Here is an 18,356-nt window from a genome sequence, read left to right as displayed (position 1 = left end):
TAACATTACCCCATTTCAAAAAAAATCAAGACTTACGAGTATCTACCTCTACTTTAAGCATAAAAATCTTTTAGTGCGTATTTCGTTTAAAACTTGAAAAACGAGAATACATAAACACTTCAATGCAAAGACTTCAAGACTAGGTTTTAATTTTGATATTGTATGTCAAAACTAAGTCAATAAATATAAAAATCTCTCGAAATAAATTCAACTCAAAAAGTTCAAAATTTCTGTCAAATCTTTTAGCACTAAATCTATGAACTTTTGGTTGTGATTCGTATTTGGCATATATGTGTTTTTACATATAATGCAATATTATAACAACATTTTTAAATCTAAAGCATTTTTAAATATTCGTTTTGAATACCTACTACAAAAATTATGATAATTTCATTAGTTTTTTATTTAAATGGTAGATATAGCGTATTTTTATATACTGTCAAGAGATTTAGCTTTTTAAAATTACGTTTTTATTAGATATAGATATTATCTCCATTATATGGTTTGTAATTACATTATATCTAAGGATTTTTTCTTCTTACATTTAAAGATCTAAAATTCTGAGAATAACGCACCATAGAAGCTGTGAAGTATTATACAATAATTTATAATAACATGTTTTAAAAATTTGTGCAAGTGTTTCACCAACTGATCTTAATTAACTATAAATTGCATCAAAATAGATTGTTTTATGTAATATTTTATATTTTCTTAGTGTGTGCGTTGAATAAGACTTTTAAAAGAGAAACAACAAAACCTAGATATCTAATACTTATTTTTTTTACCTATCAAAAAGTACAAATTGGAAACACGTAAAGACTTATGATCTAGTTTTGAAGATAAGTTATTGTGTAACTAACATTCTTTAACATCACGTTGGCCTTTTGATTTGACATTGTTACAAATATTTTCTTCGTCTATTGAAAGAACTTTTTCTACTCGACTGTTCGCAACTCTTCGAAAGTCAAGTATTATATTTTATGATAATTATCTGGAAGGTTTTATGATAGATTCATAGGCGTAAAAATGTCTGTATAAAAATGGAAATATGGATTGGATAAAAGTTACTTTAATCTTAATTTTAAATACAAAAATCTAGCATGCAAAAATGGTAAATAGGCAATCAACCGCCATTTAATTTTTATTAGTATATTCTAAAATGTAATCGTAACTAAGTATATTATCAGAAAATGCTATTTATCTTCTCACGATCCTGACTAAAATCGGACATCTATGGCAATCGTTTTTGTAGGAGAAAATTAGCCGAAATGGATGAGAAACATTTTAAAGATAAATTTTCCTTCATACTTTTTGAAATCAGTCAAAAAAATTGTTTCCGAAGAAACGGTGCGTTTCAAATAACAACTCCGTGTTTGTACAGCTCAAAAACACACGATAATATTCGTCAGACGTTTGAATATTTAAAAAATCTGATCAAATAGCTCAATTTGCTGGCGGCACGCGTCGGCGGGCAGAGCGGGCCCTACTCGCCGCTCTCCGGAGCCGACTGCGAGACACGGGCTGGTCCATTGGGTTCCTCCGCGACATTCCCGAGTGCGCATCACCCGGCCCGTTCCATCGCGAGAGACGAAGACAGGGTCAACCAAAAGAAAGCTTCACCTTTCAAGCATCAAGATGGGAATAGCAAAAGACCACAAAAGATTTTCGCGCAGAGACTGGCTGTAACCCGAGTCAAGGCCACACCCATCTGTTACGTGAATCAGGAGTCTATGAGGACGTGCCAGCGTTGCACCTGCTCGCCCTTGGCCTCGCGCATGTCCCTCCAGTGGGCGGCCTCCTCGGGCCCCGAGGAGTTGAGGCCCAGGGAGAACCAGCCCACCATTTCGTTCTTCTTCACGCTGCGTCTCCACCACACGGACACCATCAGGGTCACCTCGCTCAGTTGGAACAGAGCTACCTGAAATCAACAGTAAATATTCCTTCATATAAATAAGTATTTCGACAATTTCAAATTAATTTTAATCGTATATTTTTTATTTCTTGAATGTTTTTCGCAGGTACTTTATGGTGGTACATTTTATAAACTTTGTTTTAACCACATTTTTATTGGTACACTTTATACAACCGGTTTCGACAAGAACCCTGTCATCATCAGGGTTTATATACTAAATTCTAAAACATTGAAATACTCATAATTAATTACCCTTCCCTCACCAAAAACTTCCACGCACTCCATAAGTTTTGGTAAGGGAAGGGTAATCAATTATGAGTTTTTCAATGTTTTAGAATTTAGTACATAAACCCTGATGATGACAAGGTTCTTGTCGAAACCGGTTGGATAAAGTGTACCACTGGTGTTACACTTTACCCAACAAAATGTGGTCAAAAAAAAGTTGTTTAATTTTATAAAGTACATTTTTTAATTTAAATAAATCGACATTTTCCGTAATGATACGAGATGGGGAAAATCGCGGAATGAAGGTCATCCTTAATAACACATTCACCAAATGCATATATTGTTACAATAACTCCTTTTAATTTAATTTTTGATATTTCCAGGTAAAAACAATAATACAATTAATATGACCTCGTTTTCTAAACCGTTCCACCATTTAAGCTTTTTTTCTCCTCTAAACTGAATTAATACAATTTACATGGTCTTTTTATTTAAAAAATAAAGTTATCGACGTATAATTACACTGTCCGTATCGTTCATCGTTCACTTTGTGTAATACTTACCACTTAAAAACTCTATTTGAATATTACATTTTAAATTATTTTATTAAACATCAGTGTTTCTCAAATAGTGGTACGTGTAGACCCAGGGGTATTAGAAGTTGCATCAAGAGGTATGCGCGGGAAAATCTTGACAAAGGTAATGTAATCAGTAATATGTATTTTGATGGTAATAAATGTTTTTTTTTTAAATTTTTAATATATGTTTTAATTACTTGCCTAAGAAAATTCTCGTTGGCTATTATGTACAAGAATTTATAGCATATTTGGTGTATAGTCTTAAAAATGATAGTAGAAGTGTATAGAAAATGGTAATAAATAGTTTTAAATACAATCTTTTTTATAATTAAAATGTAACTTTGTTTTAAAATCACTAAAAATTTATAGTGATTTTAAAACAAAGTTACATTTTAATTATAAAATGGAAAATCACAAAGTTAGTGGTTATTTTTTGACATCTCATCAAAAATGAAGAAGAATATGGAAGTCTGGGCATTTACGGGGCTTACGACCGTCATAGGCTGGTTTAAGTGATCACTTTACACCCGTGTAACATTCACCAATTCTACCCATTATTGACAACCACACTACTCAAATTCTTGGAAGTTCTATATATATGAACCAATTTAGAAACCTTGTTCATGAATCACTAGAACTTCACTAGACACATCTATTGGTGAGATGTAAAGAACAAGGTTTCTAAATTGGTTCATATATATAGAACTTCCAAGAATTTGAGTAGTGTGGTTGTCAATAATGGGTAGAATTGGTGAATGTTACACGTGTGTAAAGTGATCACTTAAACCAGCCTATGACGGTCGTAAGCCCCGTAAATGCCCAGACTTCCATATTCTTCTTCATCTTTGATGAGATGTCAAAAAATAATATGAAAATAACTCCTATAAGTGGAGATAATCCAGATTTTGTGAACAAGTATTTGGACACACTCAAAATGTTGTAGCTTCAAATATAAATTATATAATCTTTTTTATTTATCATTCCCGCAATAAGGAGTACGCGAGTTTAAAGTCTTTCTTGAATTAGTAAGCAGAAAAAACTAAATGAGAATCACGGTTATATAGTCTCAAAACTAAATGAGAATCACGGTTATATGGTCTCAAATTATGCGTAATCTAATTTAAACCCTAAAAACACTCTACTATCATATTACAGTAATTGAAATGTAAATAATTTAATTTTAAGATGATTTTTGTTAATATACTATACATATTAATTACCTGAAAGAGAAAGAGTTCCTTGTAAAGTGGATTGGGCTGTCCTCTCCTCGTGGTGGTCTTGGATCTCGCCATCTCCTGCCCTAGACTGCTCACCATACAAAGCTTCACGTATGTATCCGGTGCCTTATTTATGGACAACTTGCGGAAATGGCTTCCCTTGATTACCTTAAATAAAACAATATTACCATATTACAATTTATATTAGTTGTAAAATATTTTACATATTTGTTTTATTACCAAAGGTAATAAAAAAATAAAAAGCTGCCCAGAGTAAAGATAATTACTCTCAAGTGATGGTCGACGTCAGAGGGACCTGACATGACACTAACAGAAGAAGAAGAAAGGTAATATAAATAATAAAACATTATTATCCTTAAAATACGTGAACCACCCTCGGGGTAATTTTTACAAAAGTGAAAATATTTTAACAAATTTTTCACAATTCCGAAAATCGAAAAATTTCAAGTCTTGAAGCTTTCATAAGACAGTAAAAACACTTTTTTTCAATAAAAGAATATAATAAAACAACGACTAAATATATTTTTCTACTTTTACTTAATTTGACAAGTGATCGTATTTTGTCATAACCTACATCATCAGTATCGATGATGTCGGTGACGACGAAATCCAGTGTCTGGTCAAATAAATAGAAATGGAGAAAAAAACAGTAAAGTTGTTTTATTTTATACAATGCAGTTCCACCAAGAAATTTTAGGGCAAAACTTAAATGCAATAAATGCAATGAAGTAATTTTTTTAATGATTGTTTGGAAATCAAGTTACAATATTTTTGAAAAGTACACTACATTCAATTTAAATGACTCTATACTACATGCACATGGTTTTTACAATTCCATACAATTATGAAGGAAAAAATTAGTAAAATATTGACTCACTTCAACTGCAAGGCGACCCGTGGTACCATTGTACGCCAGGCCGAGTAACATCTCGGCCACTCCGCCGTGTTGCATGCTGGAACATGAGCTCACACTGTCGGACCTGCCCAGGCTTGTGAGGTCACACGAGGATCCGCTCAACTGCACAAAATAGTTCAAGATTAACTACTTTTTTTCATAAATATGTACATATTTTCTTTTAATAAGTTCTAAAGAAGGATTCAGACATGGGTTTTCACTGTTTTTGGCTCCTTGGCACGTTCTTAGGGACCCCTTAAAGGTTTAAACTTTTGTTTAATTATTAAGTATTTGGTGAGATAGTTTATTCCTCGAAAATAAGTTAACTCATTTCCGATATAAACTCATAAGATAAATAATACAATTAAGCAAATACATTGCCAACTTTGAAGCTTTGAAATATTTAAACCCATGCTTTTAACGAAAAAGCGAGTGTTTTAACCTAGAAGTATCACTCGTGAATTACTCAGTAACTTTAAACGTAAAGAGTAAACTCATTTTCAAGTCAAAAGGACTGTTTTTATAGAATTTTCGTCGTTCTAGGGAAAAATTTGAGCTGCATTTAAGATTTTCAATAACTTTCAGGAGCTCTCGCTTCCAATGTCTTTGAATGACCTTAACCCCATCCCCTAAATACCGATATTGTATTCAACCCTCGAATCATACACAACCCATTAAAAATTAAAAATAATTACAAGATTCGTAAATTAGTTCATAGTTCGGTTTTTCGAGACCTATCAGCTATTTTTATATATTTAACGTGGTAATATTTTTATTTGTAAATAGGTGGGTGCATAATAATAAAATAAACAATGTGTTGCTTTGTAATTAAAGAAACGACAATTAAAGTTTATTCAAAAATATTTTTTTTATAAATTTCATATAAAATGACAGTTCACCAAACACTATATATTTTTATCTGAGGTCTTTTGTTTTTTCAGTGCGACGCATGCGCGACGTCTGGCGGTAGATTTACGCGATCTGCTTTACCGACTGTCACAATATTGAGAGTCGGTACTATATGTATTTAATAAAATCTGTAGGTATTTTATTCACATACATATTCTTATATTTATGTATATTCTTCTTACTTGAATATGAGACCTCGGCTGCAGAGTCAACCACATGGAGTTCTCTAGCTCCAGGCGAAGGGTTGAAAACTGGACAACCGATTCACCAATCAGGCGCTGCCGGCGCATCCTCTCGCAACCGTAAACCCTGAATCTTACCCCCATACTGTTCACTTCCTCTGTAAAAAAATAACAGTAAGTAGGGAAGAAGATTTTTTACCATTTTAATACAACGTCTTAAAAAAGCTTAATGAAAAGCTCGAAGTTAAATTTTTGTTTCTGTGATAAGTAAAATAAATATGAGAAATTAAAAATAAGGAGCAAAGCAACGTAGTATTTTTAAACATACCTGATAATCTCTTTATTTGCAAATCATCTGCATAAATGAAATGTAAAATTACAACATTTTGAGTATGTCCAAATACTTGTTCAAAAAATAATATAGAAAATGTCAATGTTCATTTACTTTTTAAAATCTTAAATCTCCTTATTATTCACCGATTGTTTCTTGACAGCTGTTGTCACTTTTTTAATGATTTCGGGTGCTTTTTTTAACATAATTTTCACATTATTTTAGTAATATAATTTTTTGCCAAATTCAAGGCATTAGAAAAGTGTACTTCATTTTTTCTATGTTCTCCATTTAACCCGATTGAACCACAGCAACGTGTGGCCGGGTACACTTAGTAAATTTAGAAAATAAGATCCAAAAAATACAATTAATGATAAGCATGAATGAAATTTGATTAACTTACTATTTTTACGTTAAAAGTTCCTTTTACTGTTAATATCAATAAAAAATAAAAGTAAAGAAAAATTATTGGAGCTAGCTCTCTTTTCGCAATGTCGTCAATTTAAGTTCTTACCTGGGTTTACACGATGAAGCAAGAAACTTTCCATAAACTGTGGATTCTCTCCCATGCGAATCTTCGTCTTATGTTTCTGTTTTTTACTTGGTAACATCAAAAGTCGAACCTGAAATGAATTACGAAATAGTATGGCTTAGTATTTTCAGTGACGAATTAATCGATAATCCTCGAGGAACTCCAGAAGCAGACCTGTGTGTGAGTCGGCTGCCCCGAAACCTTGAGCGGCATCTCCCGCGCTTGCAGAACGTGGACGGTCATCTTCCTCATGGGTGCATCGTAGAGGAATGCTATTTCCAGAGTTCCACAGCTTCCCGGAGAAGCGAGAGTCTCATGGGACAAGACGACAATGCACTGAAAAACAAAACAATGCAAAATATATTTCATATAACATTCCAACTTAATTTTAAACATATTTTGTATATATTTATTTATTTTGTCACAAAAATGTTTATTATATTAGTATTTAACCACTCACCTAGATTTTTATGTCTACCGGTTTCGAGAAGTACCCGTCTCTTCGTCAGGACAATCACTACCACAGCATGCAAACAATAGTACCCGTTACTACCATAGCACTATTTACATACTTAAAACTACACAAAATGTTTAACACGTGCGATTTTTGGTCGACCCGAAGAACATTTTGTGTAGTTTTAAGTAATTTATTATTAGATTAAAACCAATATTTTTAGCTTTTCCACTTTTTTATTTGACCAGCGACCGGGTTTCGTCGTTACCGACATCATCAGACTGGACAGACTTAGTTTTAAGTATGTGAATAGTGCTATGGTAGTGATGGGTAGTATGGTTTGCATGCTGTGGTAGTGATTGTCCTGACGAAGAGATAGGTACGTCTCGAAACCGGTAGACATAAAAATCTCGGTTATTTACTAATATTACTAACATATTTGTAAAAAAATATAAAAGTAAATGCCTTGAATATCAATAATATTTAGAATATGAAAAGGTATGTATAATTTACATCCTGATTGGTGGCATCACTGTCGGCGCTGCTCTGGTTGAGCGCCAGCTGGTGGTAGGCCTGGATGCGCGCGCTGTGCTCCGGGGAGATGACCTTCACGGGGTCTATCCACGTCTCCCGCAGCGAGGACTCCAGCGAGTTGTGCGTGCACGACGAGTCGGGGCGCGCCGGCGCCGCCTTGTCGCCGCGCTCGATGTCGGTGAAGCTCTGCAGGGAGTTTGGCTGCAACACAAGGCCAATTGGCGCATTGTACTTTGTGCGAGACCAATTGTAACCAGAGCAGACGCATCGAGAAACAAATCTCTTCTAAGAGCAGAAATTCAGCGTTGTGCGTGCATGAAGAGTCGGGAGGCGCTGTTGTCACCTTGTCGCACCGATCGACGACGGTGAAACTCTACAGGGAATTGGGCTGCAACATAACGTCGTTTGTCGCATTGTAGCGTTTTTATTTATTTCATCGTTATTTTTTTACATTTTTGTACTGACATTTAAGTATATGAAAAGTTATAACTTGCACTGAAAAATATGATAATTTCAATATGATAAGAAAAATATCATAAGTTATAACTAGTACTGAAATATATTTTTGTGTTTTTATGATTTTTTAAATGGTCAAGTACTATCTACCCTCTGATTTCAAACAGCTATATTTATATATATATACATATATATATATATATATATATATATATATATATATATATATATATATATATATATATATATATATATATATATATATATATATATATATATATATATATATATATATATATATATTTATAAAGGTTTTGATCAAAATCATTTGTTTGTTTTTGGTTGGTTGGAAGACATTGCTTCTTAGCAATAAGCCCGCCAATGTACATATTTCTTTTCTGTATATAAAGTTTTTTAAATTTGACAAAATTATATTTTTTAAATACTGTACTAAATAATGAGAAGTTTCTCAAGTTGAAAGTGTGGGTAAGATTTGATAATATTAACCTGGGAGCAAAATAGCAAATGATCATCGTCAGCTTCCTCGATCGTTCCTGGAGCTTCAAAGGAGAAGGCTCGGTCTAAAATGGAAATTGATTTTATAAACATCTTTATAATAAGCTAAATATTTACAACATTTTGAGTGTGTTCTTTACATCTCACCAATAGATGTCTCTAGTGAAGTTCTAGTGATTCATGAACAAGGTTTCTAAATTGGTTCAAATATATAGAACTTCCAAGAATTTGAGTAGTGTGGTTGTCAATAATGGGTAGAATTGGTGAATGTTACACGTGTGTAAAGTGATCACTCAAACCAGCCTATGACGGTCGTAAGCCCCGTAAATGCCCAGACTTCCATATTCTTCTTCATCTTTGATGAGATGTCAAAAAATAATAAGCTAAATATTGTGTTTATTTATGTCAATACTCGTGTTTTTTTTACCTATTCCTCTCGGCCTGCTAGTTGGCTGTATTTTAGTTGAATGTAAAACTTCATCGCATATTGCTGACGCGGGAGCTCCTCGCAGGAAATGCTTCCGGTGGATGAAAAGAAATGCAAATAATATCACCCCTGCAAAGGCCAGTACTAAGCTCAGGTAAGAGGTGAAATCCACTGAAAAAAAGGAAAACAACACGTATAATTTCATGTATTATTAATATATAAATATATTGACTTACTTACTTACTTATAACCCTTATTCGCACCCAATGGTGCATAGGGCACCGCATCGAATTGACGCAGTGTTATCTTGATCATTACTTGCATGAAGGCAAGGTGATCACTCTTGCGCTTCAGGAACCAGTCCAGGGTAATATTAAATAAATATTACAGTGTAAAATCACTAATATTTATTTTCACCCCCCCTGGGAATCGAACCCGGGACCACCAGCACGGTAGCTTAACACGCTGACCATTACACCACGGAGGCGGACAAATATATTGACAGTTAGAGCCAAGTATATGGCGAGTACCTATTTATTTATATCCTGTAAATATTAGCCTCCAGATCGGCAATATATTTGCCAAACATCACACCCAAACATTATATATTATATTTTTGTACATTGTATATTATTGTATAGCATCATTTTTTGAGATCAAGGGATCTTGCATCCCTTAAGTCACCGCGACCATATTAGGTCTATTGTGACCTCCCTCTGTATTACAGCTCACTCCCAAGACCTACGTGAGTCTTGTAACTCACGACCTGTCTTGGTGGTAGGAGCTTCAGCTTCTCGGAGTCCAGTAGAGGTCCTCCAAGGATGTGACTTCGTTTGCGAGCGAGTGCTTCACAATTATAGAGAATGTGGAGAATATTATAGCATCATGCTATATCTATTTATATGTTTTCAACTTTGTTTTAATTGACTATGTTTAATTATTAAAACTCAATGTAATTCATGTTTAATATGTGGAACATAGAGAGTATTTATAAAATAAAATCGATTAGGGTGATTATTTCATGAAAAGCTACTTTATTTAATACAATATTTCCGATACGTATTAAAACAGCATGAAAAAGGTTTATATCTATTAGACACGTGTGTTAAATCTCACTTGGTAATGCGCCCATAAGAGGGTTAAAAGTCAATTTTACCAAAAGGGCGTTTTATTAAGGACCGCAGCTTTTTCAGGCGCAATGCGGAAATCTCACAGCACATCAAAAGATCTGTCGTTGAGACATCACAGACATTATTGATGATATTTACTGACGCATCGAAACGAATGTCAAAACTGTACCAGTTGGCCTAACCAAAAATTAAATACCAAAAAGAAAACCTTTAACTCTGAGCTCATATACATGCAATATCATATTAGCACAAATAATATCCATTCTGTATTGGTTTTGGTATCTCCGATTAATGTACGTTATGTATACTCCATAATATTTTTGCGCATTTTAATACCGCTTTCTATCACGCATCTCGCATAAACCGCAAAATTTGCATTTAATAACGGTACTTTAGTACACTTTAAACAAACAAAAGGTGGGTCAAGTCGAAATTCAAATCGTTATAAAGAGATTTAAATATTACAATAAAAACCAATTGGTGAAAGTAGCTTGGTAAGAGGGCTGAGGGGAAATCGAAGTATGTAGGTACCAAAAACATTAAAATATTTTAATGTAGGTGTCTGGCCTGATTTTTTTATTTTTTTATTAATATAAATTGTATATAAGTATTTATTTAAATCACATATTTTGTTTAAAAATTGCAGAGACCCATCAAGCCACCTCGTGTGTTTTGTCGGTGGAGTTCTTTTTTAATACATTTTTAATTGTTTTTAACCATTTTAACCTCTTTAACACACAAAAAAGAGAGAAAAATTAAGAATATTAACTTTTTTCAATTTTTATAAAATTAACTCTTTATCAGTCGCCCATTCCTTTGTTTTGTCTTTGTTTTGCCTTTGTTCCATATTTTATTTTGATGCGAGAAAAAAAAATATTAAAATTCTAAAAAATAAATTAATTGCCTTTTATGCGTGCTAATTGAAGAAAATAACACACATAAAATAAATAATGCAAATGAAAAAAAATATTATATCATTCATAAGTATAAACGATAAACAATGAGTGTAAGTCCCTCTCCAAGCACAAGAGCTTAGTCTCTTTTTTAGAGAGGAACAGCGTAATTAGTAAGTTTTAAGACATGATAAAAGTAGAAAGGTCTAGAAAATTAATTAAATTTGAAAAAAAAAATGTAACCATGTTTAATAAATATGAGTGATTGTACACTGTAATACTTATTTAATATTTCCCTGGATTGGTCCCTGAAGCCCAAAAGTGATCACCTTGCCTTAGTGTAAGTTACAATCAAGATAATACTGCGTCAATACGATGCAGTGCTCTATGCACCATTGGGTGCGGATAAGGGTTAGAAGGAAACAAGAATATTAAATAAATATATTAAATAAAAAAAAGAAGTTTACATTTTTTAAAATAGATTTTAGGTGTTTCCTAATATATAATTGAAATACACTAATTTAAATAATCTTTAAATTTCTTAAAAGCTTAAAATAAAGTAAAACAAATATTTCAGCTACAATACAAAAAAAAATCCATTTTATTTCTATCACTTCGAGAAATCTTTAATCTATGAAGTAATCGCAATGAAGTAAGTCTTGTGCATTAAAAATATTATAATACCGACCGAACAAAATTATTAAGTTAGCGTTTAATCAAGTAATAACAGTAAATATTGACGATTATGTTTACTCATTATTTGCTATTATGGTAGAACGAATCAAACGAATGTACGATTATCGATTATCGATTATTGATTATTGATAAGTGACTAATGACTATTATAAAATGATCAATTACATGCCTAAAAGATCGGTGAAAAATATGACCGTGAACAGAAATTTATAACATCCCATTTGTATGAATTCAAATGAAGAAAATATGTTTTTATATCAAAGTTTCATTTTCATTTCATTTCTCATTTGTAAATTTCTCATATTATTTTAATCAATATCCCTTGAATTGTTTGTAAAAGTTGAAATTTATTTTGTCTTCCAACCCTTATTCACACCCACTGGTGCATAGGGCACTGCATCATATTGAAGAAGTTTTTCTAGATCGTTACTTACATGAAGGAAAGTTGATCAACCCTGCGCTCCAGGTACCAATCCAGGGTAATATTAAATTCACATTGGCAAAAAATCAACAAAACATATTTATAAATTTATATTGACCCCCATCTTCCTCCCTCGGTATCGAACCAGTAACCTTCAGTACGGTAACGTAACGCGCTTACCACTGAGACGGATAAAAATTGGAGTAATTGTTTTTAATGCTGATTTTACTTATCATTTAAATCGTGTTTTAACGAAAGTGTCATTCTAAAGTAAGTACTTTATGGCGAAATAAATATATTTGAAAATATTGTGTTTACATATTTGAAAATATTAGATCACCTTAATAGACAATAATTAACAATCAAGTGATTAACAAATCAAGTGATAAACAAATAGTTAACAATAAATCCAATGAAATGTATTATGCACCATTTAATGGTACCAACCAAGGGTCACCTTTTATTAAAATTAAAGTGAAATAACAATTTTATTTATATTCATATCGTGGTATGTCCCTCCCTATTTTCACATAGTTTTTCTTGGACTTGAGCTTTGATCTTTCCATTTTCCCATATTCCTACATCCCGTCCCTTTTCCGGGTTCTTATATTAAATTACAAATGTGAAATATTTGTTACTGTAATGGTACAAATACCGTTTTTGTGTTATTCTGATAATCAAATTACTTACAGCACGTCGGCTGCTACAGCACACATTTCGCTTACGTGCTACTTTGGCTACTTTGCTATAGAAGCCGACTGTGAAAAGGTCAATAATAATAAAATAATAATTTAAAAATAAAACACAAAAGAAAAGACAAAAAACATAAAACAAGCCACATCACGTAGCTTTGTAGTACATCTTCTGAATAATATATAAAATTTAAAATAAAATAAATAATTTTAAGTAAATATTTATTTTAGTAATGATAGTAGTTTAATTTCACTTTTAATTTTTACTTCTAATTTTTATTTTTATTTTTCTTACTTCATTACTTTTAATTGTTATTACCCTTTTTTTACAACCAAATTTATATTTTTTATATATGTGTTTAACCTGCACCTTTATTGTTTCTGTAAGCTTGTTGTGTTCTCATCTAATTGATGAAAAACATCAAAACTATTTGTATTGCACTGCATTTCGTTTATTGTAATATGTTTTTCATTGTTTGTGAACCGTAAATAAATCAAATAAAATAAAATAAAATAACATGTAATGTAACTTTTAGAAAAGCTTCAAAGCTTTCAACCGAAACGATAGTAGCTTTAGCGATGTTAGTATTCAATTTAATATCAGTAAGTTTTATAATACCCTCCGTTATGAATAAATAATGAATAGCCTTTCGTTTGTTCCTTCGCCGGGAAGTTGATACAATGACCTGTCGATTTGAAGGTCACAAAACAAAGACAGACAGTCAAGGCTGAGCGATGGACGATACGAACATGTCATGTATATAACATATCGCTCATTCCTTTCAACAACGTCATATCGCTCACTCCTTTCAAGAACGTCATAAATCAAAAATCGTCAATTTTTAGTTGTGCATGTTTTCGGAACGCCCAGAAAATGTACTATATCCCAGCAAAAGAGGCATATTTTTGACTTAATATTTACCTGATACAGGGCAGAAAGTGTTGTTTTTGCATTTTGAAGAAAAGTTATTATTTAATTCTTTTTTTGAATATACTAAATATTTTTTGAATGTACAAAAAACCTTCAGGTTTTACCTAAAAAGATCTGTTGCACATGAAAAAGTTTAATGAGTGGCTTGATATTTATTTTTAACACATTGTATTATATTTTTAAGTTCTTGAAAGGAATGGGCGATATATCAAAAATCATCAATTTTCAGTTGTGCGTGTTTTCGGGATGCCCAGAAAATGTACTATATCCCAGCAAAAGTGGCATATTTTTAACTAAATATTTACCCGCTACAGGGCAGAAACTGTTGTTTTTGCATTTTTAAGGAAAAGTATTGTTTAATTATTTTTTTAAATATACTAAATATTTTTCAAATGCATAAAAAACATTCAGGTTTTACCTAGAAAGATCTGTTGCACGGTAAAAAGTTCAATAAGTGCGCTTGATATTTATTTTTAATACATTTTATTATATTCTTAAACTTTAAAAACGATCTCATGAAAAATCAAGTTTTTTTTATATATGACGTTGTTGAAAGGAGTGAGCGATATGTACGCCGTACGTAGGTTCAATAAATTGTAATTAACCACAAAAGTCGCTCTGAATAGATCGATAATCCGTAAATTTGTAATCCACGACTTCGAATTATGTGTCTTTTGCGCATCAAGTAAATATCGAACGAAAATTTTACAAGAAAAACACGGAAGTGTACTTTTGTTGTCGTCGAAGTCTATTATAATAAGGTGGAATTTTTGGCACACACGGTGTATTTTCAATAAAGCTTTGTTTGAATAATTCTGTAAAATAATGAATTAAATAATAACTTTGAGGGAATGTATGAAGAGATGCATGAATGTGGAAGAGGCGAAGATTGCTAATTTACAAGAATCAATTTATGAGGCTAGTGCGATTGGTAATAGAAGGATAGGATGACCAAGGAAATCTTGGCATAATCGAGTATTTCAAATGCTTGAAAGCGGTCAGGTCAGGAGTTGGAAAAATCGGTGTTTGTGTATAAGATGTATGAATGTGGAAAAGGCGATTATTGTTTGCAGAGATAGATTGGTGTGGCGTTCTATTCTCTCTGCCTACTTCTGCGGGGAAGCGGCGTGATGGCAACTTTTTTCAGTAAAATAATAATAAACTTTTTTTTCATATTCTGAACCTTATTGCGCCAAATGGTACACAGGGAACTGCATCAGGTCGGCGCAATGTCCACTCGATCGTAAAGGGTAAAATTCAAAATGATCCAGGGTAAAATTACAAAAATATGTATTAGACTATAAACGGAAGCCGAAGGCATTAACCATAACACTACGAAAGTGAATACGAATTTTGGACAAATATAAACTAAATATGAATTAAATAATAACAAAAAAAAATAAAAATGGGTGATACGATTTAACCATAATTGAACCAAATGGACACATTTGTCTTTATTTATATGACCCTCAAGTGGGAATTAAGGGATGGGAAGGTTATTTTTTTATTATGGACGATTTAATGGAATTTTATTGTGTCGATTTAAGTTTCGTTATCCTTAATACTCCCATTTTTAAAACCTTTTCGTTTATTAAAAGATATTTTTATATTAATCTTTATCAATATTATTTTATCATAAAATATACAACATGTAATATATAATATTGTGTACAATACAAATTGGCTAGGCCGTAAATAAAGGAATAAAAAATAAAATATATTTGTTTGTCTTTAAAGTATAATGGTTACTGCGTTTGGCTGCCATACTGGAAGTCCCGGATTCGATTATCAGAGGGAGTATAAATAAATAGTGCGTTTTTTCACTCTTGTATTTATTTACTTATTACCCTGGATTGATACCTGAAGCGTACGACTTAATTGCCTTCATATAATTAACAATCAACTTACCATTGCATCAATTTGATGCAGTTCCCTATGGGCCATTGGGTAAGGATGACAGTAATATTATGTTTTAGTAACAGCAACAGTTTACACAAACAATTCATGATTTTTTAAATTATTATATTTTATGCGCAATTTGCGAAATGCGCATTTTTAAATATTGGACAAATCCATGTTTTTGTACAAGTAACACATGGTTTGAAATGGATAAGAATTTTTTAATCACAAGCACTTTTCAATTAAAACCATTATCTGTTTTTCCATGTATTTTATTTTATCATAAATAATAGCGAAATCGTAAGATAGAAGCAATTAAAGGTGAAAGAAAATATTTGTGTTAAAAAAAATAATGGAAAAGACGAAATAAAGCTAGAACATACCATTACTGGAATTTTCTGCTCCTGATATCACCATGATTGCTGGAAGCCTTCGATAGTCGATGTATTTTTGATATCTTTAAGCAAGGCAATTCTACTCTTACAAAAGTTTGAAAGCTTCCTCATAGAAGTACCATAATCAAACTGGGAGATAAAAACGTTCACGTCAAACACAAAAGCAACCTAATACAATGAATGAATCCCAGAGGAATGGCAAAGTCCATATGTAAACGAACACCGATCGATTTACAGAGCAAACAGTGTTAAATTATTAAATTCGGATGAATCAATGAAGAGTTTAACGATGTTTCGAGGAGAAAAGTAAGAAAATCGCTCGACTGGAGGGTTGTTAGTGTTACTGAGTCAAGGGGTGATGTTATCAATATTTCCGAAGGAATTACGCGACGCGCGACACGGGAGAGTTGATGTTAGCGCCTGCGCGCTAAGGGAGGACTTTCCCATCACGTAGAAAACATACGGTACCTACGAAAATGAAAAACAGTCCCGAATGAATACAAATTTCAGTTGATGAATCATCTTCCAAGGAATTTTCTTTTATTGTAATTATTAATTTTCGACAAACACGCAAAGTTTGCGCAGAACGATATTTTTGTGAAATATGATCTATTATCATTATTCCTTTGTCGCATATTAATATTTTTTGTCCTTTTGAATTAATGTTTTCTCTCGCTATTAATCATTTTTTAACGCAGAACATTATTTAAATGAAATATTGATATGACATACTGTCCGTTCATATTTATTTTACCTCTGATTTATTCATATTCGTATTTATTTTATTTTATTTTATTTGTGTTTATATTTATTTTACCTCTGATTTATTCATATTCGTATTTATTTTGTTTTATTTTATTTGTGTTTATATTTATTTTACCTCTGATTTATATTTAGTAAGCCAACAAAACAACTAGAGGTAAAATCACTGTAGGTAGGGCTACACCGGGCGCCAAAATACAATAGTAATTATTTTTATTTTTATTTTATTAAACATAATATTTTGAGTGTGTCCAAATTTTTGTTTACAAATTCTGTTATACTATTGCTTCACTTAGGAGTTTTTTTATGTTATAATTTTTATTGATATATCAACAAATATGAAGAAAAATATTTTTAAAACTTACTAATTTCAACCATAAATGTCGTCGAAGAAGTGGCACGCGAAAGATATTAAATTAAAGCATAAATAAAACTTCTAGTAAAAATTCTAGTAGTGTGGTAATCACGAGTCCAAAGACGAATATTAAACTGTATTTATACTTCACTTAACTTATCATTTAAACCTGCCTATGACAGATCGTAAGCCCTGGAAACGATACATGGTTTACCCCCTATATGGTACATAAAAAATATATAGAAAAAAAAACATAATTATTATTTAAGCAGTATTAATTTCATTCATTTGTGTGTGTGTGTGTGTGTGTGTGTGTGTGGGTGCGTGCGTGCGTGCGTACGTGTGTGTGTGTGTGTGTGTGTGTGTGTGTGTGTGTGTATGTATGTGTGTGTGTGTGTGTGATGTTAATTCTAGTAGGGACATACATACAATGCAGAGAAGCATAGTTTTTAAACATCCTGAGAGGACAATATGCTCACCATTCGAATTTTCAACACAGATTTTCCGCAATTGAAAATGTCAACTTGGCTAAAACATGAGTTGTACTCACTAGCCATTCGAAACATAGGTGAACTCCGCGCATAATTCGCTCACTCCTTTCAAGAACGTCATAAATCAAAAATCGTCAATTTTCAGTTGTGCATGTTTTCGGAATGCCCAGAAAATGTACTATATCCCAGCAAAAGCGGTATATTTTTAACTAAATATTTACCCGCTACAGGGCAGAAAGTGTTGTTTTTGCATTTTGAAGAAAAGGTATTGTCTAACTATTTTTTTTAAATTTACTAAATATTTTTCAAATAGAGAAAAAACCTTCAGGTTTTACCTAAAAAGATCTGTAGCACAGTAAAAACTTCAATAGTGGCTTGATATTTGTTTTTGATACATTGTATTATATTTTTAAACTTTAAAAACGATCTCCTGAAAAATCAAGTTTTTTGATTTATGACGTTCTTGAAAGGAGTTAGCGAATTAGTAAATTTATCCATAAAT

At 32.0% G+C, this 18,356-nt stretch overlaps 1 protein-coding gene across 1 annotated transcript; it reads right to left on the bottom strand.

Annotated features, from left to right (window-relative positions):
- Positions 1-802: 802 nt before the first annotated feature.
- Positions 803-16,694, bottom strand: Syt14 (Synaptotagmin 14). The gene is made up of 10 exons (XM_088277945.1): positions 16,235-16,694; positions 9,190-9,360; positions 8,754-8,827; positions 7,770-7,991; positions 6,977-7,138; positions 6,785-6,893; positions 5,940-6,097; positions 4,831-4,971; positions 3,936-4,100; positions 803-1,918 (listed from the first exon to the last, which is right to left on the bottom strand). The coding sequence occupies exons 1-10, from the start codon at positions 16,266-16,268 to the stop codon at positions 1,721-1,723; spliced, it is 1,434 nt and encodes a 477-aa protein (XP_088134071.1). The 5' UTR covers positions 16,269-16,694; the 3' UTR covers positions 803-1,720.
- Positions 16,695-18,356: the final 1,662 nt, after the last annotated feature.

The sequence above is a fragment of the Brachycentrus maculatus genome, unplaced genomic scaffold, assembly GCF_059751285.1.
Source record: "Brachycentrus maculatus isolate JH-2025_06_01 unplaced genomic scaffold, ASM5975128v1 h1tg000050l, whole genome shotgun sequence".
Lineage (NCBI taxonomy): Eukaryota > Metazoa > Arthropoda > Insecta > Trichoptera > Brachycentridae > Brachycentrus > Brachycentrus maculatus.
This window is presented reverse-complemented; position numbering and strand designations above follow the sequence as displayed.